At 38.3% G+C, this 27125-nt stretch overlaps 1 protein-coding gene across 2 annotated transcripts in view; it reads left to right on the top strand.

Annotated features, from left to right (window-relative positions):
• Nucleotides 1-27125, top strand: part of LOC125235819 (neurobeachin-like) — a 347843-nt gene that overhangs the window by 22524 nt on the left and 298194 nt on the right. Inside the window, exon 2 of one of the 2 annotated variants that reach the window (XM_048142411.1) lies at nucleotides 170-256. The exons of the other annotated variant lie outside the window; for it this stretch is intronic. Coding sequence (XP_047998368.1) covers nucleotides 170-199 — 30 coding nt within the window. The 3' untranslated portion in view covers nucleotides 200-256. Of the gene's footprint in view, nucleotides 1-169; nucleotides 257-27125 lie in introns of those variants that run through there. 2 annotated transcript variants of the gene reach the window in all.

Genomic DNA, 27125 nt, shown 5'->3' with positions numbered 1-27125 from the left:
TGTTGTATGAAACAAAAAATTCTTGAATTATCTACGTATTTTATCTGTAGAAGGAGATAACAATATTCACATTTCCGTGTTCCGCGGTAGTCTCTGTCTGCTAATTCAGACTATCATTTTGGCTACTCTTTCAGTATCAATATAATAATGTTCTTTTTTCTTTGCTTAGGTAATGAGGACAGAAGTAGACGATAGGTAGAAGATAGTGGAGTAGAGCGAGGAATCAATGTGAAGTGAGGAGTAAAGTAGCTAGTCTGGAAGCCAGCTTCAAAGGAGAACAATACACTTTTCAAAATTTACTAGAATTTTTATTTGAAGTTTAAAACAATGAAAACATATCAGTCACTGTAAGAAGATATCCAGGGTGCGTAGCCGATTGGCACAAACGCTCACGAAACGAAACGCTAGTAGCACAAACTGTGTCCAATCACTGAGAAACGCCTACCCCTTCATGGGACACGCTAGTAGATATCTATCTCTATCGCTCGTCCGTATTGGCGCGACAGAGCCAGACTACCTTTCGCGGCGTTTCGTTTCCGTTTCGCGTCGTCTGCCATTCGGCTACGGCACCTGATCCGTTTTCATTGTTCGTGAATGTGTGTGTACGACGAGCTAGTCCGCAGCATGACTACAGACGGCGGAGTGGCGGAGCTGAGGACACTACAGGCAGACGCAAATCTCTGCCCATGTTTGTTCGTTATCACTGGCTAGGGAGACTCGGGCTTACGGCCTGCCAGTGTAACGAGACTGCCTACTGTAGAAGAATCACTTTTACACACACTCGTGCTTTAATTATGAAATTAGCAACATCACACATGGGCATTTTCAGAATTTGGGTCCCCCCAATTAGCGTAAGTTGTTAACAAAAACTAACTCGCTGTCAGTTTTGTGACGACAATTAAGCATAAAGTCAATGTGTCTGAATGATTATCGCTTAAAGTTTATGTAATTAACACCAAAAACAATTTTTTTTTGAAATTTGTACCTAATTATCGTCACAAAACTGTTAGTTATTTTTTGTTAACAACAAACGCTTATTGGGGTGCCCCATTCTGAAAATGCCCACATACATATAGGGCTACAGCTCTTTACCACTTATTTATGTACAATTTTTGTTAGTACGGTTTTTTTCCGAATCATATTTTAGAAGTGTACGTCCCAAATAGTTCACACGAGGTTTGTTTGCGGGATGCTACACACATAGTACAAAGTGTGTCCTGCACAAAAAGCCGCATTTACTCAAAACTGGACGTAAGTACGAAGAGATCAGATAAGATTTGCGAATTTAACTTGATTTGAGAGATAAAGTATTTCTTATCGTTAAAAGCATGTTTAAGGTGAGTAACCGAGCATGCTATGTATGTCCTATTACGTTAGTTATGTTAGTTATTATTATGCACAAATCAGTTTCACCACCTTCTTTCTTACTGGTCACAATGTAAATTGTCAAGTTGTTGAAACCGCTTGGCCTAAACAAGGTGACGATCACTTGTGCTCCGTAGCTATCGAAGCGCAATTGTCGCGCTAATATTTAAGAGTGATGGAGACAGAAATGTTTCGACTAGGCCGTCTAGTTGGCCTCAGCTTTAGTCGCGTGTGCGAGTGGAATGCTGCTCTGCACACACTAACGCCCCACTTGACACGCTTCTTTATTGTTATCAGTATAGTACGTTACGAAATTTTGTACATTACACACGTTTTTAGTCTAATAGTTATGTGGAAAAATAAGTGTCAGATGTTATTATTACTGGTAACTTGTTGCTGTAACTACATTAGGAATCATTCGAAGAGAGTTAACTTTTTCGCAAATACATAAATGGATCCTAACTTATATTTTGAATGTTGCTTTTTCTCGTTTTTTAATTTGGAACTCTAGTTTCTTGCCTCAAAAAGTTAAATTTAGAATTTTAGAAATTTAGGAACGCATTTAGAATCCCTTTGTTGTCCGTCTGTCTTCTTAGTTTCGTGTAAATTAATCAAGTCACAAAGCATGTGAATTGTGATTAAATAAAAATCTATCTATCTATTAGTCGAATAGTCAACTAGGTATGCCTTGTCGGCAGTGTCTGCCATTCGGCTCACTAGCCCTGAATAATGAAGCCTTTACCGGCCGCAGACTGTTTGTTCCGACGCAAATGACAAGAGCGTTTGGGCGTAATTGGACATTTGGCCAACGGGCACCCGACTTTGCAACTCCGAATAGGCTAGCCGAACTAGCTGATTGAATTTTGTTCAGGTTTGTTTTTTGTTTAGAAAAGCGTGAAACATGTATTTGAAACACACGCATCATAAACTGTCTATGATGCGTTCAATCACAAATTAAAATAACGAACAAACTCCTTTGATTGACATCATCATACTCATCATGAAAGAATTTCCCGTAGGTGGAGTATTTTCTAGATTTTCTTATCCTGCGCCAGATTATTAGTTTTTTTTACGATACAGTGCCCACTTCTTTTTATTTCACATGGATTTCCTACTTCCCTTGCAACCTATTCACCAGCCACTACGTGTTTTTAAAAGATAACGTGCTCTCTCAAACGTTCAATCATATTTCTGCGTATATTTGCAATAGTTTTCATAATAACTTACATCAACTAAAATATATTTTTTAAAATAGTATGCATTTTTCACAACAGCTTAACTTAATAAACCCATTATTCTTTATAACATAATCGAAACGTTCCTGCCTCTTTGGAAAACAATCGCCCCGCATAATCGGCAATGGCATGAAACCTCCCGGTTTAAGCAATTTGCGTCCAAACGCTAACGAATACCTATTGTCGCTAAATTGATTCGGCTTTCCGCTTTTCTGAAGGCTTTTGGAGAAAATATGACGCTTAGTATTTAATTTCTTGATGATATTAAGGCTTCTTTTCTTAGTACAGGCTTTTATTGTTGTCAATTTTCGTAATCTCTCTCTCAATTGTTAACAGAATCCTGATCTCTCTTTAGCTATTTTAACCCTTTAAATAGAACTCACAAGAGGAAATGCTCTTATTAATATAAACTACCGGTAGACTGGGGCTACACTCATACACGAGGCAACTTTGATCACTAGACTACGGTAGGGTTTGTAACGCTTTTTATTTAGACCTAGATTTGTCAGGCGTTTCTACAACACGCATGCAAGTTCTATACATTTATTATTACTTACTGAGGTTACGGTCAATATCAATAGTAGCTGATGAAACACTGAAGTTCACTGAACTGAAATAAGTTTCTAAGCAATTAGCGAATGGTAAGCACCTTTGAGAAGATAGATCCCCCACTGATGCTGACTTTTACGCAATTCGATCGATCATATTACTCCTACTATATAATGTATCAATATATCGAATACGAGATTTCGCACCATCTAACTTCGCCTTTAGTAATTCAATTTACAAAGGTACTGTCGAATTTTCTAAATATATTTCATGTAATTCTTCATACATTTCCTGCGTGTAATAGAATTACTTCTGGCGCGCGATAGGATATGAGTATTGCTTTTGGCAACGGCGAGAATTATGGATCCAATAATCGAATATTGGGAGCAACGAGAGAGCAGTACAATCGTAAGTAAATTATGTTACTAGAGCCTGTAGCATACGTTTCGACGTCTCATGGTGCTCCCGTACAGACTGTTATAAGTGTTATATAACATTTGTAACAGCCCACTGCAGTGGGAGCACCATTAGAACATTTTATTCAATATCGTATGGAAGTGAGTGCTGGGCCGTGAGCCGTCAAGAAGAAGGATGAGAGAAGTCTGCATGTGCGCTGGATGTGTGGTGTGACAAGACGGGATAGGATTCGGAATGAGTATATAAGGGGAAGCCTGAGAGTAGCGCCAGTGAGAGGAAGCAGATTAGCATGGTATGGGCATGTAAAACAATGTTATAAAACGAGTGGTAAATATGAAGGAGGATGGCGACAAAGGTACGAGTAGTGGAAGCCTAAGAAAAGATTTATGGAATGTGTGAACAATGATATGAGAGTGAAAGGTGTTAGTATGGAAATGACGGCTCATAGAGAGGAATGGAGGAGGAAGATCTGCGGCGCCGACCCCAAATAATGGGAAGAGGGCAAGAGAATGATGATGATGATGATGATCGTAAACGTCATTGAAGATGACATTATTTGTATGGAGGAAGTGAACAGCGCCTCCAAACGGTTAGTTACTAAAACCAGAAATCACATAAATTTTCGTGGATATTTACGCAATCGAGTAACGTACTCGTATTTTATTTTAAAATGTCAATAACTTATGATAGAGGCCTAGATCCAAAAACTTGTTCCACGAGTAGGTACCTACAGTACTCAATAGTAGTTAGTAGTATTCAAGTTGGCCATGAATCTATCTATTGCGAATGCAGACTAGTTGTGCGAGTATCGATCGACCACTGACTGGTGATATCGCCTTGTACTTAATCACGTGGAACTTTCACAAAATTTATAATTTTACATGAACCAAAATCTTAAGAAATGATTTCATCAATATAAAGCTCCTTATTCCTTTTGTGTCCTCACTGCGATGTCCTGCTTAGCTGAGATTTGGTGTCCTGAAATTGTTCTGTCAAGCGGGATGATGAATTCTCTTATCTTTAGATAGACGATGTCTCGGCATTTGATGGAGATCCCCGGATCAAGCTATGCCGTAATCTTTCAGTATTCAATGCAACTCCAGTTGATAAACAAAATTGAATATTGTGATTTAAGTGCCAAATCTTTAGTTAGATTTGTGGAAGATAATATTTACTTAATTAAACTGCAGAATAAATATCATGTTATCAATAAATTTGGTTCACCTTTAGGCACGTTCATTCTAATATCATTGACCTTCAGGCAAATTCGAACGTATAAGTGACTTCAAATAATAATAACCGATATTAGAATCTTATCAGTTAGCCGTCAGGTGCACATCAGAATTGGCCTGTTGCTCGCAGTCGTAGCGTCAAGGTTCTACGCAGAATTTTCCGCTACGCCGTTTGGTTACGGTGATGTATTGTGTATGCTACGATGGCTACGCGTCTAGAGCTTGCTACGCCGCATACTCTTTAATACTGCTGTGTATGAAATGAACAACTCGTAAGTTAGATTTTTTTTTTATACTACCATTGCTGCTTTTGGTATTTTTCATTAAGGTAAACTTGCAGTTTTAAATAAATAGTTGTATCTAAGTGAAAAACTAAAATCTGATTTGAGAACTCTGTTACACCAAAACTGTTCTGGAATTTCGCATTCATCTATAAAGCTGCTCCTAGCTTCGCAGGCATCCTTTTAGTGAGTAATCGTTCAAAGCACTATCCAATCCACTTCTAGACTTCGTACCGTAGCAATTACTGCACAAAGGTATGACACTCAGAGACTATCACCAAAGAAGCAGCTCAATTTGAAGCAGTGACTTTCTATTGAGCGAAGATTGCTAAATTAAGTTTCAGTCCAAATCGCTCAATCCATATTTTTCGATTTTGAATATCGGTTCGATATTTAAATACCGACTTACTTCCAGAACACATAGCACATTATCGTCAGATCTAAGATAGTTCCACCCATTTTGAATTGTAATGTTCGTTTAAAATTAGCTCTCGATATAACCATGTCAAAATAGACGATATAGTTTGACGACACTGACAAATGCCATCTATGGTCGTATCCAGTGCTAATTTTGGACAAGTTCGAATAGGACATTTTGGCAGTTGTCAACCGTTTTGTCCGTAAAGCGAACGGAACCGACCCCTAATCTCCCCGAGCACACTTGATTAGGTTTCCGTCCCACTGCGACAGATTGTTTATATCGCTCGATTCGCTTGTTCGCTCAATTCGCTTGTTCACTGAGTTCGCTCGGCCGAACCGAACGGATTGGCCGGCTGATTGGTACATTGTAATATCAGTGATTTTTATTTCCTTTTATGACATAAAGTGGACACGATTGTTAAAGGTATATAAGTTATTGTGCATGATGAGCTTATTCTTATTCATCGTGATATCGATCTAATGTTGCTGGACATACGCCTCCTCCAAAGACATAAACAAATAACGATCCTGTACATTCGTCTAATGGGCTCTTTTTGTTCTTAACTATATACTTAACTATAGTAGTAGTAGTAGTAACTCTTTATTGTACAAAAACACATTAAAAAATAGTATACATTGAGATGTGAAGTACAAAGGCGAACTTATCCCTTTGAGGATATACTATGGTATATTGAAAAGAATGCTAAAATTAAATGAGCATTTTCTTTTTGCCCAAAATGTCTCCTTCATCTAAGTAATTTTATCCCATTCCATGGTTTCTTTCGTTCGCTCACTGCTACGCATAGTCCTCTCTGCGCATTCGCCACTTATTCCGGCCCTGGGCCAATCTCATTCAGAAGTGTCCAGCAATCGTCCGGATATGGTCCACCCACCAAGCCAACAGACGCCAGGCTCTTCTTTTGTCAGAAAAACCCACCACACCGACATGATTTGAGTACGGATATATGATGATTTAACTCCTACCTGTCAAAATCCACATGATCATACGTCATGACATTCATGAATATCCGCAACGTCTCCTTGAAATGTCTATGACCTTAGTCCGTTCTCCGTAGTACAAGGTCTTTCCGAACCACTTAAGTGACACATATTAATCATTACCTCCTCCACAATCTGTGTCCATAATCCCCCCATTTCGTCCGACAGTGTCTAATGTCCCGCTTTTGACGCCACTTTTAACGAGAAATGACGGACTATCTCGTCCGCAATAAATCTCTCGAACGTTCCACATGCTTGCCGAGAAACGAGTTGAGATTACACGAAGACTGATAGTATGTATGCCTCCCTTTTTTTCCAACGTGAAGAAAAAGGACGTCATGTTGCCTATGATCATATTTCTATGACAAACATATGATAGTGGACAATCGGCCGAAGACCAGGGTATGCCACGAGTCACGACACAAGTCATCATTAGGTATCATCATCGTCCAAACCGTAAGCCGGTTATGGCGACTCCTTGTTACGTCTGTGTGGTCTGAGTTTTTATTTTGGTGGGCTTTTAAATGACTCGCTAAACCGAACTTAGTTTTAAACGTGCTGTTACACGGAGCACAATGTAGCTCTGGGGTTGCTCGGAATAATGCCATCTTTTCTGCCCAACCTTTCTGAACTGCGCGTAACTTCAGGAACCTCCTCTTCCTTCCTTCCTTCGCTCTGCTAAATTATGAAATGAACTGCCTCTTGCGGTATTTTCGTAGCGATCTAATATATTTTATTAATTATCCCTCTTCTCTATTATTAGATACTCAAATGTGGACGCAAGACGCAACTGGAATTAACGATCGCCCTAACGCGCTATTACCTACTATGTCATATATATTGCTAGTTGCCCTTTACTCTCCATTTTGCTTCATCTTGTAGTTGAGTTGAGATGAGATGACTTGTGCTTGTTACTGTACTTTCATTGTTTATCGATATCATTCGACTCGACTCGCTTTTGCAATTTCGACACGGCCATCCTGACTCCCGCTCGAGCCCCGTTTCCATTCCGATACACTGGTTTTATTAAATTTAAATGAAAAAAAAAAAAAACATTTCCATAAGCGTATTAAATGTAGATGGGTTTTTTGTAAAAGCTCAACGGATGTTATTGGAATTTGGTGAACTGTGAAAAGTAAATCCACCCACAGTAATATAATCGGAACGATTATGGGCAATCAGAATAAAGTAAAAACTAATTTCGTTTTAAAATAGATGTGTGCGTGTATGTTTTTGATAAAAATAGACAAGTCTCATGATAATTATTTGAGATGTCCTATAGATCTCGTAAACTGTACTACCATAATACGTTTTCGCGTTCTCAAGAGATGATTTTCGGGATGATAAGTATCTCAATCGGGTAATTCTAGATTTCAGCACATAAAATGTCTATGAAATTTCAAAAGTGGCTTTTCCATGAATGAGGAACAAACCAAAACCAAAGCTTACGTATCCAGAGAAAGTTTCATAACTTATAATTTTGAATGAAAACTTCATTAGGTCTGTTTTTAAATCTTGAGTTCATATCATACTCAACACCTCTCTATACTCATGTATATTCTGCGGTTGTCGGTCACTTTACACTGTCTGTGCGCGATGTCGAGCTAAAAGCCTCGTGGTTAGTCCACTGCCAGGTTAACATGGACACGAAAATGCCTCCAACACAAGGGTAAGCTCTACCAATAATCAGATACGTGTATCATCAGATCTTCTGTACATAATTATGTGGTTGGATTGGATCCTATTGCTTCCCGAGTATTCCCGACAAATACAACCGGGGTACTAGTGTAATTTAAAAAAGTTTATAAATATTCACCATTACTTTTAAGTTTTCTAGTAAAAACAGTACATTAATTTGTAGTTTATAATACTGTTTTGTATTTAATAATACCTACGGCTTGACCTAGTGTGAAGACTACTGTTAAACTAAGTAATATATTGTAATGTATGTACCCAATCCCACTTATGTAAATCTTGCTTGCTCCAATTATCAATAAAGAAAATATGTTATTTTGCATGGTGACCTCGTCGTGGTCTGTGTTAAACGCTTCATAATCCGGTGTCTGTGTATTAAGTAGCTCCATCGTAATCACAACTGGTAATTTACAAACCTTATTTTGAACTGTATACGGTATAAAATAGCTCAGCTTAATGACCGTTACCTGCACGCGACGGATCGATATGACATCGCGCGACTCATTAGGCGGGAAATTAATTATTTTCTTTACGGGTATATCCACTTTAGTGCGGTGCATGGGAAAGGCGTGTGGGTAAAATATGTCGTCTGCCTGGCTATTGTTTATCTTACATACATAATTACATATGTAAACTCACGCCGGCAGGGCTAACATATGATTGGCGCGAGTATGTCGCCGCGACATAGACTATTCATTCTTACTTCATGGAGTTACGAAAATAGTTGTGACCTATGTCGCGACGAGATACTGTCGCGTAATTTACGTGCTAGCTGGTGCCACTGGTGCTGTGATATTGCAGTGAGAGGTTACTGGCCATAATCCCTGAACACAATTGAACCTATATCCCACAGTCGGCTTCTACGAAAGCCACTAGAGGAACTTTTTAACCCGTAAGACACAGGGAATTCTTTATCTTCATTGACATGAAGATTGATTTTGAAGCCGGCCAGGGTCTAATTCTAAAAGTTCATGTCATTAATTTCATTTAGCTAATAGGCTAGTTTCCTACTAGTCAAATCAGCTTCTTTTTATGAACTGTCAAAACGATTTGCTAATATGGAATTACTATGAAATACTGAGGAGTGACGTCACGGTCAATTCATTTACTTTATATCTTTCTCTTTGACTTATTAAATAGAAATTATGTTTAAAAATAACTACTGTGCATATTTTTCTACTAATTATGTGGTGCTTTATTTCGTGTACTGCTTAAAATATTTTATTTTAAGTATAGGAAACTAGCCTATTCTCACTAGCAGAGAGCGGAACTCCGCTACACGTACGTCGTACAGGTTATTAGGTGGGTATTCATTAAGTCCCAACCTGATTCTTTCCTAAATCTAGTAATCCGGCCAAACAACAAGATATTCTAAGTAATTGACGTAATATACAGAATGGCAGCGGACGCCAACGGCTCCTAAATAATTCATGCCTGACGTCATCACATTATGCCTCGTCGTTTACTACCCGCCACAATGGAAGCTGCGTGTTGTGCCTACTTATAACACTTATGCTTTTTTTCCCTCGCCCTTGAAAGCACCTTTGTTAGTTCACTCTGTTGATATACTAGTCGGACGCGCCTTAGTACAGAAAACGTTTTAGTTTATATGCAAGCAAATTGTGGAAGAGAAAAATGTTATTGAAACTGACAAGCATCCGTACATCTACATCGTACCCACCATAACAAATAAATGGCAGCCAAATGACGTCCACTACACATAGGTCTCTCCCAAGGGCCTGCGCTATCTACAACCAGCGGTATCCAGCGATCTTCATATTCTGAAGAGAAGGTCTGCCCACGCTATGACTTCCGCTTTTATCTTTTTTGGCCTCAGAAATGTGTGGTTAAAATTTTTCGGTTTCCTCGTGTTACATACACCGTTTATACACTAGAAACTATCATTTCAAACTTTCCATCGTATCGGTAATAAAATTCTATCGCAATCCGCTGAAGCAAATCCTTGTAAAATACTTGTACTTATTCTGCTCTCGTGGCGTCCTCACACACTAAAAGGTAGGCATAATTTAACCGTATAAGAGGTTTATCTCTTTACAAAGTAATAAAGTAATTGAAACCGAGCAACTTCAGACAAACTTGGGACACGTACGAAATAAATTGAAACTGGAAAGTTCCGAGTGCCAGAAAGGGAAACAGTCGTTTTTCTGGCGTATTGAATGAGCGTATGTTCTAGGGATGGTACAACGTTTTTGCATATATTTAGCAACTCAAATAATTTCCGAGTATTCGGCTAAATGTGTGTATGTTTAATATATGTTTTAAGAGGCACGACCTGCCACATTTATGACAGAGAAAACTCATGCCACCTGAGATTCCAGTCTCGGTTTGCTTTCTGCGACACCTTTTGCTATCTAAAGCAATAAACCAGGCATTGTCGCATAGCCTTCTCCCTCCACAACACGCTTACGCCATTTACCACGGTCTTCGGCTGTTTTCCAGGCTTGTTGGTCGATTTAAATGCAGCATCCCAGCCCAGCAGTGTAGATAATTAGATACCATAGAGTTGTCCAAGAAATATTATCAAAAATTTGGTGTACATTTCTAGAAATTACATGACTTGCGTTGTGGTTGACGTGTGGTGGTTAGATTACTCTGAGTACTTGGTACAATATGTGTAAGTTTGTTAAGGTTAGGCAACGCCTGAAGATTTCGGCTTTTTAGAATAGTTTCGAAATCACGGTCAGCGATAAAATATTGTAAATAAATGCAATTTGTCATTCATAAACATATCTTCTTCTGATTCTGCTTATTGCCTTTTCGGCCGAATATGTGAAACGTTTAAAATTCCTTCGCCGAATGCCGATAACCAACTGAACATTCGCGGCATCTCTAGTATTTTCGGAGGGAAATATCGACGAGGCAAATGTCACGGCTGATTTGTGGTGGAACCCGAAATAGCCTGGAACTTTCTTGACAGCGTTCGACAGGCGAGTCGGAATATAGTTAAACTTAAGATACTTTCGGTGATGGTGTGAAGGAATGTGGGCGGATAAGAAGAAAAGGAAGAGAATAGGTAAAATAAACCGTTTGGATATAATAAGAAAAACCTACATATTTGTTACGTTTGTATTTTCTAGTAAAAATAATTAAGCATTTCCCTTTAGAATACACTCGAGTTGCTCTGCCTGAAACGTGATACTTGGAAGCCTATTATACCTCTAATTAACGCAATGAAATGAAATGATGAGAAAATTATACACAAAAAATAAAAATATACAACATGTATGAATTAAAGGACCATGCCTGTATTTCTTATGACTGCTGTTTCTCTTTCTGTTGACGACCGGTCTGGCGCAGTCGGTAGTGACCCTGCCTGCTACGCCGCGGTCCCGGGTTCGAATCCCGGTAAGGGCATTTATTTGTGTGATGAGCACAGATGTTTATTCCTGAGACATGGATGTTTTCTATGTATATAAGTATTTATATATTATGTATATCGTTGTCTGAGAACCCAAAACACAAGCCTTCTTGCATGAGCTTACCGTGGTCCTCAGTCAATCTGTGTAAGAATGTCCTATAATATTTATTTATTTATGATGTCCATAGTTTATATCTAGTTATGGCAGTTCGAAAAGAGCAGATTTGACTTTCAGTCAACTACCCCCATATCCTTCCTTTGAAAGATTGGCCCCCGATTAAAGTCGATAGGAAGTACTAAATTGAATGCTTCCGGGCCTTCCAGGGTAGATTAAATTGGTATTCGGTTGATCGTGATAGCTGACAGGCGGTCAGCGGCCGTTGACAGCTATAAGCCTGTCTCACTGACATTACTGTCCAACTAGCCATAAAGGGGAGAATTAACTGGCGTTATATTGGTTTAAACTAAAACGATCTTCACTAACAATATTAAATTAAAACGGGACGGGACGAAATGTTACGCAATTTACTCTAATTTAATTTAACTGATGTTTGCGGATATTGAACAAAGATTGTGACTATAAATCTAACACCGTGGCTTGCGTGGGCGACGGTCGCGCGATGGTCGCGCGACGGCGATGCGACGCATACGAAATCAAACCTTATCGATATGGAAGTATGAGACGCGACGGCGACGGTCGCGGCCGTCGCCCACGCAAGACACGGCGTAAGTGATTGTGAACTAAATAAAACTTGTAAAAAATAAATGTTTGAGACAGGCTTTAATCGCTGGCTGCATTTTAAAGCAGTAACAAACCTAAACAATGTAATTACAATAGCTGTTTTGTCACTGATTTCCAACACCTTCCATAATAAACCTAAATATCCGTTTTTTACCCTTCGGGGGAAAAACGGTTCTATTTAGGTGTCCGTGCCTTCGCTTGAACCACTAATGAGACGTGTTTAAACCTCTGCCGGCGCTGGTTAGGGCGTACTGTGACTGATATACTTTATTTATACAGAAATTTCATAATAAGAAATAGGAAGGTATACAAAGGGAAGTTTCAAAATTTAGCCACTAAGGTTTCATGAGTTGAAACTGACAGCACATCACAGTTATCCATTATGACTCTATGATGGCGGTGAATCACTTAATTTACGTATAACATAAAACCGACAGGAAGCCAGTAGTTAATAGATCGGTATTATAATATTTACGGAAATAAAACCTGTTATTTCAATAACATTTTTGTGAGAAAATATCTGTAGCAACCCAAACTCTGAAGAGCTTCCCTTCATCAATGGGTGTTACATCAACGTCGGCAAAATTTGTCTCACGTTTCCCTTACAACAGTCCCTAGTCAGAAGAAGATCATATACATGTTTTTTGTCTTATAAATTCACCCAGATACTAGTCTTCTTCTGCTTAAGATAACTATAATTATATCATGTAACTATAATACACAATTATATCATAGCACTGCCATGAGCATTATGACATTATGTTGAAATTTTTATTTTTCATGTAAATTGATTACTGTACCATAAGTAATGTATCTCCGAATATGCACATATTATTGTTAGTATACAGAGTAATAAGCAATATTGACATAGCTTAAACATTGTCTTACGGCAAAGGTTGTATAGGTATATTTCTCGATTTGGCGAAAGCTTTTGACACGGTGTCAATCCCAAATATCCCAATACTACTAAGAAAACTGGAAGCCTTTGGGATCCGTGGCAAATCTTTGGATTGGTTTTCTAGCTATCTTACGGGTAGAAGCCAGCACATAAGAATCAGTAACGTCGTGAGCACTGTGAAACCTGTATCATTCGGCGTTCCTCAGGGCAGCATACTAGGACCTACATTATTTATTTCTTACATTAACGACATCATGTCCCTAAAGCTCAAAAACTGTGATTTTTTCTGTTATGCCGATGACACAGCCTTGGTGTTTCATGCTGACTCGTGGCGAGATACTTATGAATTGGCTTCGGCAGGTTTGCAACAGCTATTTGTTTGGCTAAACTAAAATCTTTTAACTCTGAACGCTGACAAAACTAAATTCATAGGATTTCATAAAACAGCTGCATCATATCCTCCTTCCGCCTTTTCATGTCTTAAAATCCACAGCCACTCTTGCATAGCATCACCTAACTCTCATCTTTCCGTCTGTCCTTGTGCCACTATAAATAGAACCAGTTCACTCAGATATTTGGGCGTTATAATTGACGAAAACCTTAATTTTAAAAAACATATTTTAGTGACGGCTGGTAGGGTTCGCAAACTAATATATACCCTGAAAATCTTACGAGAGGTTGGGGATTTTCACCTGATTCGAATGATGTACTTGGCTCTATGCCAGACTGTTTTAAACTATTGCATACTCGCATGGGGTGGCTCAGTTAAGTCAACAATGATTACTTTAGAGCGAGCTCAAAGGGCTGTTCTGAAGGTATCTTTGGGATTGCCCCGCCGATTTTCTACTACAGAACTTTTCACAAAAGCACACGTACTAAGCGTTCGTAGGTTATTCTTACTGCGTGCTTCCCTATACGTACACTCGATGGTCTGTCATGAGTCTGTTTCTGACAAATTAGCTTTGTCCCAAAAGAGAGTCTACCAAATCCCTATACCTCTTGTTAGATCTACTTTTGCGATGAGATTCTCAGGTTTCCTCTTTCCGCATATATATAATAATTTAATAAAAAACTGCGATATAAGACACTGCAACCCATCTGAAGCAAAAAGGCATATCCAAAGGAAGCTATTCTCGTTGGATTATGTAGAAACAGAGAACATTCTAAAATGATTTTCTTTATTCACATACGCACACACACAAACACACACACACACACACACACACACACACACAAACTGAGTACCACACACACACACACACACACACAAACTGAGTACCTACAGAATATCTTCTTCTTATTTTTTTTTTTAGTTATAGTAAACATATTTATGTTAATACTTTCGTTGTCCTAGCTATTACTTACTCTCTTGAGGTTCAGGTCCCCACGATACAGGCTGTGCCTAGTGTGGGGGCCATTGCATATGTTTCTTGATTATGTACTTCTTGAAAATAAATATTGTTATTGTTTGTTATTGTTATTGTTACATAGCCCACTGCCAAATGTCAACGTTTCCCATTGCATAATGTGATATGAATTCTGTATATGAAATATACATTTGTCAAAACAATTGAAATGGACGCTTGAGTTGGGAGAAATTGCACGCTATCATATGTTAATTTGTAATATATACCCACATCACGATAATGTATGCGTTACTGCTGGACTGGTAGCAAAACGGCAAATAAGATGATAATACATTTTCGGCTTCTGACTGAATTGACAATACCATGGCCATGATTAGCTAAGGATCCATATAATAAAAGGTAAGCTCCTACTCAAAGTCTTTACGAGAACGGAAACTATGCAAATTTTTCCTATTAAATTAAAATGGGTCAACTGAGCAAAAAGCTTTGGGATACAAGCGATTGAAACGAATCAATGATCTAATGAGTCACACATACTTAGGCGAAGGTCAAATGAAGGCAATTATTTCTAATTAAATTGACTTTGATACTTCCATGAATATACATGAATGTTAATGCGGGAATCCTCTCTACACTGTACTCGTCAACTTTATTTAGTCTTTTACTATGTCTAGCTAGTATGCTTTTTTCGATATTTGAAATATTTAATTTGTGTTTGAATAATTATGAATATGTGATGCATATATTTTTAGGCTTATCATTTTTATGACTTATGTGCTGACTAGCCGAATTTATAAAGGGAAAATTGTACGATTTGTGAGCTAGTAATTCTAAAACATTACGACTTATGGCTCTTTAGTCCATTTCAATATTCTAATAAGAACGTAAGACGACAGATAACTCTTCAAATAAGGGTTAATGATGTACGATTACCCATTTATAATTAAAATTCAGTCATCAGCTTAAAATAGTAAATAGTTTTCTTTTCAGAACTTTCGTAATTTATCACCAAATTGCAAAGCAATATATTCTATATTGCTCTTTTGTGCGAATAATATAAATGTCTCACGTTCTTTATAAACTGATATTTACACATAAACATACGGGTTAATATTTACTGTATTCTTGCTTATTTCCCAAAATCCATATGCAGCGGGACTTCCCATAAACAAGATGCAACTGTTATGTAGGGTAATACCTGATTCTACAATTATATCGAGATGACAATTATTTATTTATCGTATGGCATATAATTAGAATTTTCTTAAAAGTCGTACGTACACACGGCTGTAGCATGTATCGCCACGGACGATGACAATGGTATTTACACTTGCCTGTCATTCGAGACCAATAGGTCAAAATATCGTAGCTGCGTACCTTAAGCGCTGAGCTTTTATTTTTCATTTAGGTTTCAAGACCTTACTTCTGATAAATATAGTTCATCAATATCTATTTAAACGGCAATAATTTTAAGTTTTCTGTTACCACTAGAAACCCATTTTGCCTAGAATCTGCGCTCCCTTTTATGAGTGTCCTAACAAATTCTTGTATGTCAGGTATATTAGGAGTCCGAAGTCTTCTAAATTAAGTCATAAGCACAGTAATGTTATAAACATCATATTTCTAGTTCCATACACTAAATTCAATTGGGACTGGGACTCGTCCTCTGACCTTACGAACCGTTTTTGAATAAGTTGTGGCGTCTCCTCTGTTACTGACAAATAGTCGCGCCGCAAAATTTTAATAAATGGCGCTTAGTAAGCAACTGCGGAAATGTGTATCGATCCTACAACGCGCTAATGGAGTTCCAAAAGTTAATTGTAAATATACAACTTCTGTTAATCTCTCTCTAGGCCCCAGAAACCTATTCAGAAAACATTTGTCAAATGAAATAAACGGGAACTTTCTGTTAGTAATACCGCAGTAGCGGGCGATAATTTAGGATGCGAGCGCCTCTTTATTTGTAAGAGGAAACTGTGGTCAAAAATCGAAAGAGATTCATCCTTCAATTTCCGTTTAATTTATTATTTCAGAAACAGGCCTCCACATTCAGTGACTACTTTTCAACATTTTATCCATAAGAGTGCCTTAGCAAATTGTAAAAATCGGCTTCTCTCGGAAAATGTATTGCCCTATTGGTTTTAATGAGCTTAAAGTGTTTTCGATATATCATACTCATACAACAAATAAGCACTTTGAATACAATTTACCTACACGGTTTCTTGCTTTGTTTTGTGTAGTTGTTTAAAGTTTAGGACCAACTCCATTTACTTCGGTCAAGAGATGTAAGCCATAGTTCTTCGCTGTAAATAGTTTGAGAATATTGTTCGGTCGTCTCTTTAATCTAATTCGTTAGTTATTTATAGAAACATAGGATTCGTAACATTACGCCATCGAACTGGGCAACCGACAAATCCTTTTACGACGAAAGTCCGTCCTGAGTAACAATGCAACAAGGCATACTAAAATGCTATTGTACAATAACATATCCTTTAAGTCATTTTGCCAAACTATCCACAAAATATCGTATATATTTGGGAGTCAGATTTCCGATACGAGTTTGTTGTCTTTGTATTAACCTCTTCAAGGATTGTCTGTAACCTTGGTCTAGCTAACGTTAGTAATAATGCATGATTGAGTATTCTAACCATTGGTCGATTAACGGCAGTTTGAGGTCAATTTGTAGTACATATATGTATATATCGTACTTAGAAAACTTTCTGAGCTGTAGCTTTTTATTTCTAAATGAATTGGTTCAGAAGTCTCTACTGGGTCGATTGTTACAGAAGTAATACTTTTGTCAGTTCGGTATACTGAACAACATATACTGGAACATTATCCGCCATTAGTCCGACTGGAAGTTTCAGCCGGACAGCTATAAGTTTGCTGAAATACAGACGAATATCCAGGTTTCACAGAGTAATGAGCCTAGTACAAGAATTTTCCTTTGCGGTAAGTTATTTTGTAGCTAATAGTCAACATTTGCTAAGTACCTGAGTGGTTTTTCTGCATTTCTAAAGTCCGTATCAAGACCCAAGACCATGCGTCAATTATTGACGCCCGTGAGCTGATGAGACTAGAGCTCTAATCATTCATTTAAAAGAATCTGCACTCGAGGAATAGCGTAAAACAGTGGCATAAATTAATGGATTTTCTTTTTCCCATTGGTAATTTCGCCGCCCCCTCTCCCTTTCTGATTGGGCAAGAAGGGCTTTGTAATATAAAGTGGTTTTTCATTCTGTTTAGCATCACTATTATGTATATTTCTTAATTCGCTTAGTATCTGGCAACAAAGTGCTAGTTAATTGCTACCGAAGCTCCACCCACACGTTTTTAGATGTGGAAGTGGATTTTCACAACGTCAAACCTGCTAATAAACCTCTATCATGACGAGCATTCTAAAAGTTGACATGACAAATTAGGTTGGCAATAACGGCGTTGCTTTACAGTAATTGGATCACACATTCGTCATCATTATGGCCATTCAGATATTTACGAGTGAGAGAAATTTGGACATTCCTCACAATCATTCAATTGAGACGACGCCGATGTCGTTCACTTTACCTGTCTAAAACGACCCCACTTATGGGAACCCATCACGTGATGATTTTTGTCTAATAAGACAATGACTAAACTGTGTAATTGTGTATGTCTCAGGTTAACACGTACGCTGTGGTTCTGATTCGAAAGACCTTCTACGAAGTACATATGTTTAGAAATACCTTATACAAAGTATGTTTAGTTAAGAGTTGTGCTAGTTACCGTAAAGTAGATGTTAAAGCGATATAATCTCATTGAGATTCGAGTACAAATACAACATTTTGCCTCGTGATCATAACGCTCGTCTCATGACACGAAAGGTTGACGAATTCATGACGAATTAGTGCATAGCATGTAATAGCCCAATGGGTTCTCACAGGATGTCGTAAATCATCTCATAGGGCAACGAAATCCAAATTCCAAGTCGCTGCAAAGTTTAATCTTTTACGGGGCGACGCTTCTCAATTTATATGACAGTGTACTTTTTCGCACAGCACAACTTTACTCATGTTGTCTCTAATGACGAATCATGTCTGCACAATGAATGATCTCCTTTGTCATATCACGAGGCGATGCCCTATCGGATCGTGGGCCCTATCTTTTCATAGGCCAGGTTATCTAATGGGACCTCATCTGTCGTTTCAAGACATCTCTCGTGTCCTGTCACCTCACGAGGCGAAGCTATGACTTGTATTGTATTGTATTGTTTTTATTCACCATAAAGTAATATGTGCATTACATGGTATGTCGTTACAAATAATTAAAGTATATATGTACATTTAAATATAACATTGAAAACATGACAAGCGAAATATATATATATATTTTTTTTTTAAGAACATGCGAATTTGTTCATGTCAATATCACAGTTTAAATATTCAGTGACAGAGTAGAAGGCATGCTTCCTGAAAAATATAGATATTTTGGTCTTAAAACTATTTGTTTGGAGGTTAGTTATTTCTTGTGGCAATTTATTGAACAGTTTGATCTTTAAGTGAACGCCCTGTTTTTGACATTTTTTAAGCCGCATCTTAGGTAGAAGCAATTTGTGTCTAGATCGCGTGTTATAATTGTGTATATCAGATATTTTTTGGAGAGAGTCCGTTTGTTTGTGAATTTCTAGCAAAGAACTTTTCAAGGGACGAACCTATGTCGTCTCACGGGACGTCGCTCTGTCTCGTCTTACGTGAGCGTAGCATTTGTCCCTTATATTCTTTATGACGGTGTATAGGATTACACTGCGTCCCATCGCTGTCAATTTTCTTCATCGTCTCCATGCCACCACACAGGAACAACCCTGTCGTCTCGCGGGACAATGCAATGTCGTCTCATTGGACGACGCCTGTCGTGTCACGGCACGACGCCATGTCGTCTAACGGGACGACACCAGTCGTCTCACGGGACGACGCTTGTCGTCTCACGGGACTACGCCATGTCATCTCACTGGACGACGTCATGTCGTCTCACGGGACGACGCCTGTCGTCTCACGGGACGACGTCTTTCGTCTCACGGGACGACGTCTGTTGTCTCACGGGACGACATCTGTCGTCTCACAGGACGACGTATGTCGTCTCACAGGACAACGTCTATCGTCTTACGGGACGACATCTTTCGTCTCACGGGACGACGTCTGTCGTCTCACAGGACGACGTCTGTTGTCTCATGGGACGACGTCTGTCGTCTCACAGGACGACGTCTGTCGTCTCACGGGGCGATGTCTGTCGTCTCACGGGACGACGCCATGTCTGTCTCACGTGAGTGAGGCATATGTATCCGCGTACTTATGACGGTGCCTACAGGAGGTCACTGCGTCTCGTCGCTGGGCCAAAGGCACCGAGCGGAATATCACGAAGTTAGAAGTAATCATAATCTTTTCGATGTTTTAAATTTCTCGAACTTTTTAAGACTTGCTTTTGTAAACGTGTTGCTCGGCCGAGTTACAAAAGCGTACTGAGGAAAAAGCAGCCGAGCGCTGGTAACCGGGCGACACTAGTACTTGACTGGCGCGCCAGATGGCGCTACTAGTCGAGGAATTCACTCGATTAGGGCCGAGTTATGAAGGTGTTAATCTCATTAGTGGTTCAAGCGAAGGCACGGCCACCTAAATATTGTATTTATATAGATAGGTAAGACTTCAATGAACTATTAAATGGGAAAAAATCTGAGCTTATTTGTATATTTATTAACGCAACGATTCCTTTACAAGTCTACTATCTTTCGGTTTATGAACTATTTTTTGTGAAGTAGACTCTTTTTCCGGTAAATTTTATCATCGCCCGGCGTGTGGTCGATTCATTACATTGAACACCAGTTCATTGCCGGTCATTCTGATCGCGGCTGCATAATTATGAAAGTCGGCGCGATAATAATTTACAGGGGCGTGTTCATTTAATTAGGTGGGTTAAACATGTTAGTCCTGTACATTTATACTGAATTTAAATGGTACACTAGAATTACAATGATATTTAGGAAGCATTTCTGACTAATTGAAGTAAAACGATGATAAAAATGTAATTTAATACTTTGTCAATCCCCTGTTGCCTTACCTCCTCAAACCTACCCCTACGAGTCTGCAGGTCTAAGTTCGAACAAGAGATTGAACACAGCAACAGCAATAATTCTACGTAGGTAAGTTTATTTGGCAATCGTTTGTAAACTCCCTTGCTTTGGCAATATGCTACCTATAACTTGTGGTCTTTCGGAACGCTGATCCGATCGCTGTTAACCAACTAAGCTGTTGAAGAATTTCAGATGCGTGCCAATCTCTCCATTCCTTTTTTTTCTACATGTTTTATAGAGACGCGTCTACCATAAAAATGTTCCGTCAATCGTCTAGGGTTTGCTCCCGGGAAATACCGGTACCGAAAGTACCGGGAATTCCCGGGATTTTTGGCCAAGCATAGAACCGGGAAATCAACTTGAAAAATCCCGGTACTTTCGGGACTTTCGGGAAATACTTTTTAGTGACATTTTTTGCTACAAAATGTATTTATTTAAATTTATATTATTTAAACAGTTAAAAAATAGGCACAGGTACAGTAACACGCGCTTAATCACTATTTAATAGCGGGTGGCAGTGGTAGCCTGGCAGCCGTGGCCAACGCGATACCCTAGCTAGCCCCACTAGCCAGTTCAGCAGTCGAGTTCTGTATTTTTGGTGATGGTTTGTTATATTAATTTGTGTATTTGTTTTTTCTCTCTCAATCTCATTTCTCATTTGACTCATTTTTCTGCATGTTATAAAACTGTCGCGAATTTTGCGATAGACTCAAAAACTACTAAAAGGATATTTATGCGTTTTTCACCTATGTATGAATAGAGTGATTCTTGAGGATTGTTTAAGGTTTTGTTATTATAAATTGATTATTATCATGACTATATGTGCTAAAAGTCGGTAAAAATCACGCTGCTTAACAGCTTTAATCGAAAACCCTGCCAGTACGTACCGATCGACTTATAACAAAATAATGTACTTATGGTGGAATTGTCGCTCTTATACATAAATTTAGGCCTAGAAAAAAAGTCGGCAATGGCTTATGTCTAACTTATAAGGATAACTGCTATAAAAATGCTTAACTTTTAAAAAATGTTTACATATAATGTGGTATTACGGTATTCCACAGAAATTTCCAGAAAATGACTAATTTTCTCGAGAACCTTCCCTCAGACTAGCAAACAAATAGTGCACCATCTCAAATGTTTTGTTCCTTTTAGTTTACATTCTTTGCTTCAAATTAATATTTGGGGAATTTTGTGAGGTTTTACTGCCGGTCTATAATCAATTATTATATTTCTTTTATAGTATTTGTCTTGTCTTATTTCTCTTACTAAGCGATTAAACATCTCCCAGTAATGGCAGATAGCTTAATCGAAGCAATGTATTGTAACGGTAACCATTGATGCCTATGGTTGCCAGATAGTCGGGTTTAAGCGGAATTCTTCACGATTTTTTGCTTGTTCTCCCGACTCCCGATTCATTATAATGAAAAAAAGACATATAAAATAATACGCCGAGCGAAGGCGGTGCGGTTCAGTTATGGTAATATAATAATAAAAGATGTAAAATGCCAAAAATATGTTGTTTTATTTGAAAAAGCGAAAAAAATTGACCAGTCCCGAAAGTACCGAAAATCCCGGGAAATCCCGGTTCTATAATGCTTCGGTACCGAAAATCCCGGTTCTTTAAAACAGTACCGGTACTGCAATCCCTCGCCACATTATCGACCCTGTGGCTTCATTTGACATTTCTCAGGATATTGAGCAGGAAACATTAGATCAATATATATATCTTGAGCTATCGTCTCCCAAAATACTGACATTGGACAAATTGTGAAAAAAATTACACTTTCGTAAATGAATTTTATTTTGTTAACATTAGACTGATTTATTTTTAAATTCCTAATATAACAAGAGGCGTTTTTATATATTACTAGCTTCTGTCCGCGGCTTCGCTCTGGCGGAATGCTCCATACAAACTTTCACCCCCCATGTTAGGGAAGTGGGGGGTTGGAAAGAGATAAAAAGTAGAGCCTATGTCACTCTCCATCCCTTCAACTATCTCCACTTCAAAATTCACGACAATTCGTCGCTCTGTTTTGCATTGAAAGACGGACAAACAAACAGACACACACTTTCCCATTTATACTATTAAGGTGAAATACCCCATAATGGACGGTGATGCCATTATGGACAAAAAAACACAAATCCTTAAAAATATGTATCTAAAATTGATTTCTAAAAACTGACGGCTATGTACCATAAACTAGAGTTGTAGAGCTGTTTCATTTTGAAGTTTCAATTAATTCGGCTATTTCTGAAGGATTTGGCGACAAGTTAAAATTCATCAGTTTACTGAAAAAAATATCAAGACGAATTCTTAGTAATGTTGCTAAGAGATTTGAGTTCATGAATAAAATAATAAAAAAATAATACTCGGTGTAAACTTGAATGCGTTTTACTTACTGCATTAAACATGAGATAAGGTATAAAACATACTAAGTTTGTTGCTCCAAAGATATAAAGAAATGGCGTTATTTTGCGAGTGTCCATTACTGGAACCGAAAAACTGCTTACCTCCTATGGCAGCGTTCCCACTTATACGTCGCGTGTCTCGGGGCGCGCAAAGGGCGTCCGCGCCACGCCGCTTCAGTGTAATTCAAAAAACGTCTCCTCAGTACATTTTGTATAGAAAAGACGTAAGACGCGCCCCAGGTGGCGTGGCGGCGGCGGGGCGCGCGCCGCGCCGCTTGGCGGCGCGCCTTACGTCCTTCCTATACAAAATGTACTGAGGAGACGCTTTTTGAATTACACTCAGGTGGCGTGGCGCGGACGCCCTTTGCGCGCCCCGAGACACGCGACGTATAAGTGGGAACGCTGCCTATGATGGACAAGGAACAATTTACAAAACCAAAATTTACAAGAAACAATTCTATGTTAAAATAACTCAAACTAATTGTATTTATGGTATATAAAATTTACTCATTGAGTATCAGTTGGCTTTAAAAGTAAAATTTTAAACTTATTTCACTGTCCATAATGGGGGATCCATTACTGGAGAACTGCCGTCCATAATTGGAGAAAAAACACCTAGTTTTAATTTGTTAAGTATGAAGAAACTAATAGGACTATCCATTCTGCAATACGCTTGAAATGTAAAACAAGGATAGGACATTCAAGATTTAACACGCTTAGCGGTAGAATTTTTACACTTATGAGTGAAATATCAAAAACAGCCGAATTTTTTTCTTAAACTGTCCATGATTGGGTCCGTTACCTTAGTATGGATTATGTTGCTTTATCGTGTTGAAATAAACATATGCATTGAGAAAGAATACCAACAGTTCCAGTTCCAGACGTTCACCCCGTAGTCTAAACTTTGAACTCTAGTAATATTAATGCGAAATTCCTAGAATTACGAAGTGGCTTGGAAACTGTTGTGAGGGCACTTGTACAAGTTTCATTACTCGATTTAACCCGTCTCTTTAGTTGCTAAGATCTTAAATAATATCGGTTGAGGATTTGAGGAATGTCTTAAGTTTGATTAAATATTGCTCAATTTGTATATTTGTATTTATATTTATTTAATTTTCGCTGTAGTTTTTGCTGAAAAGAAGAAAGAACCGTACGTATACCTACGGTATGTCGTAGATCGTCTTGCATTACTTTGCATTCGCATTTTATAGTACATACATATTTTGCATCTATACATACGGCTTGGCAAAAAAGAGAAGAAATGAAACAAATTTTCTTTATCATAGCTACACTTAGTCACTTACTAAACTCATAAGGACTGTTCAATTTACTAAGCGGACACTTAAAAAAAGCATTTTTTTTCTGCATAGTATAACATCTTATTTAGCTGAATGTTATTTCAACGACGACGAACTATTTAATATGAAAAACCGGCCAAGAGCGTGTCGGGCCACGCTCAGTGTAGGGTTCCGTAGTTTTCCGTATTTTTCTCAAAAACTACTGAACCTATCAAGTTCAAAATAATTTTCCTAGAAAGTTTTTATAAAGATCTACTATTGTGATTTTTTTCATATTTTTTGAACATAGGGTTCAAAAGTTAGAGGGGGGGGGACGCACTTTTTTTTCCTTTAGAAGCGATTATTTCCGAAAATATTAATATTATCAAAAAACGATCTTAGTAAACCCTTCTTCATTTTTTAATACCTATCCAACAATATATCACACGTTGGGGTTGGAATGAAAAAAAATATCCGCCCCCACTTTACATGTAGGGGGTACCCTAATAAAACATTTTTTTCCATTTTTTATTTTTGCACTTTGTTGGCGTGATTGATATACATATTGGTACCAAATTTCAGCTTTCTAGTGCTTACGGTTACTGAGATTATCCGCGGACGGACGGACGGACGGACGGACGGACGGACGGACGGACGGACGGACGGACGGACGGACAGACAGACATGGCGAAACTATAAGGGTTCCTAGTTGACTACGGAACCCTACAAAAGAACTTAATTAAGTACATCGGTGAAAATTTCGGACTTTTATACGGATACGACACATGAGTGCCTGCACATCACTTCTTGCTACTTTTCGGCAAGTTGCAGACCACATTCGTTTGAATTCATCAAGAAATATATCTTCTCAGACATTATTTCGTAAGTATGTCTCAACAATGGTCCAGTACCGCTCGATAGGTCAGAGATCTGGACAATTTGGTGATAGGCTTCTTTTTGAACAAATTCCATGTTTTTTGGTTTTAGTAGCTCAACTGTCTGACCAGCATAGTGAGCACTTGATAATCAGGCCCAAACAAAGGAGAGATATAATGTATCGGATAGATGACAAAAAAACGTATTTGAATGCATTCTTTTCTGTAAATTTCGCCACCAATAGTACCAGTAGCAAAATAAGATACACTCTTAAAGCAACAGGAACAGATTGCCTGCTAAACAAGTACTTTTTTCCCGAATTTATCCATTTTTATGGCTTTCTCCTCATCTAGCACATACTCTCCTACAACGTCATTGTGGGACTGGGGTCCCGGTAATGTACTACAGTCAAATTTGACGTACGTTTTGTCGTTCATTAAAATGCAACGAGATTTATTCTTTAGCAACTTTTCATAAAAGTTTCCGCACCATTTTCTGGATCGAATTTTGTTACCTGCACTTCTCTTCTGCATTTTCTGCTTCGTATAAGTCTTTATATTATTTATTTTTTTATATTTTGAACAGTACCTACGCGAATGGCTACTTTTTTACAATTTGGCGAACCGAACTTTATCCTCGACTTGAGGATTTGCCCGACCGCTTCTACGCCTAGATTTCGGTAAATCCTCAAGCTTGATGCTCTTCAAATTTTGTAACGATTTGGAACACCGCTGATTTTGAAAAATTGTACATATTTGCGGTTTTTTGCAGAGAATACTTTCCAGTACACCATTTGTGCAAGATTGCTTTGCGATCGTTCAAAGTAATACGCTGCATCGTGAAATATAATTAACTATGGAAATATAACTATGCAGCGATCGACGTTGATAGCTTTTCTAATGTCGTCACCGTCAACTGTTTATCAATTGTTTTTAAATTACAAATTTTAAAGATGTTTTAGTGTGTCCGCTTAGTAAATTGAACAGTCCTTACTAAAGTGACTCAATAGTTACCACATGCAAAACGGTTTCCATAGACGGTGACGCCCCTATTATTTTATACTCTTCTTTTTGGCAGGCTGTACAAACGGAATGTGCCCTTTCTGCACTAGTGTCGGAAAGTAGCAAGTATGACAAAAAAAGTAGGGTGCGCAGAAAAAGTTGCACGGAGCGTGCCGTGCGGTGGCCGCAGCCACTTTGCCTTTCTTTTTATGCTGACGCTGCCCCATATATTCTTGCTATTTTAGCTGCATGCTGAACTTGTGAATTTACAATATCCTCTGTACCGCGTCTAGTTTTTGTTTTAACTTTATTACAAAGTAAAAGCGTATTTAATGCCAAATGAAAGCATTCTCTACAACTTGACTGTTTACATTTTTTTTAAAGCGACATTCTTGTGGAATGCCACCAAACAGATATCAAATCAAATAGTAGGTAATGATAACTTTTGTAAGATTATAAAGTATTACGTTTTAGGGTCCGTTTTTAACCCCCGACGCAAAAACGACGGGGTGTTATAAGTTTGACGTATCTGTCTGTGTGTATGTCTGTCTGTCTGTCTGTTTGTCTGTGGCATCGTAGCTCTCGAACTGATGAACCGATTTTGATTTAGTTTTTTTTGTCTGAAAACTGAGTTAGTCGGGAGTGTTCTTAGCCATATTTCATGAAAATCGGTCCACTATGTCGCGGTCGGGGTTTTTTTCAAAATTTTAATTTTGTTGTTATATACATCTAGCGTTTCGCGAGTGTAGCGTTGGGCCAACTGTATAGATAACCTAACCACAAAATTAAAATTTTGAAAAAACCCCCGACCGCGACATAGTGGACCGATTTTCATACAACATGGCTAAGAACACTCCCGACTAACTCAGCTTTCAGACAA

This window comes from Leguminivora glycinivorella, chromosome 18, assembly GCF_023078275.1.
Source record: "Leguminivora glycinivorella isolate SPB_JAAS2020 chromosome 18, LegGlyc_1.1, whole genome shotgun sequence".
NCBI lineage: Eukaryota > Metazoa > Arthropoda > Insecta > Lepidoptera > Tortricidae > Leguminivora > Leguminivora glycinivorella.
The sequence above is the reverse complement of the archived record's forward strand: the minus strand, read 5'-3'. Positions and strand labels throughout refer to the sequence as shown.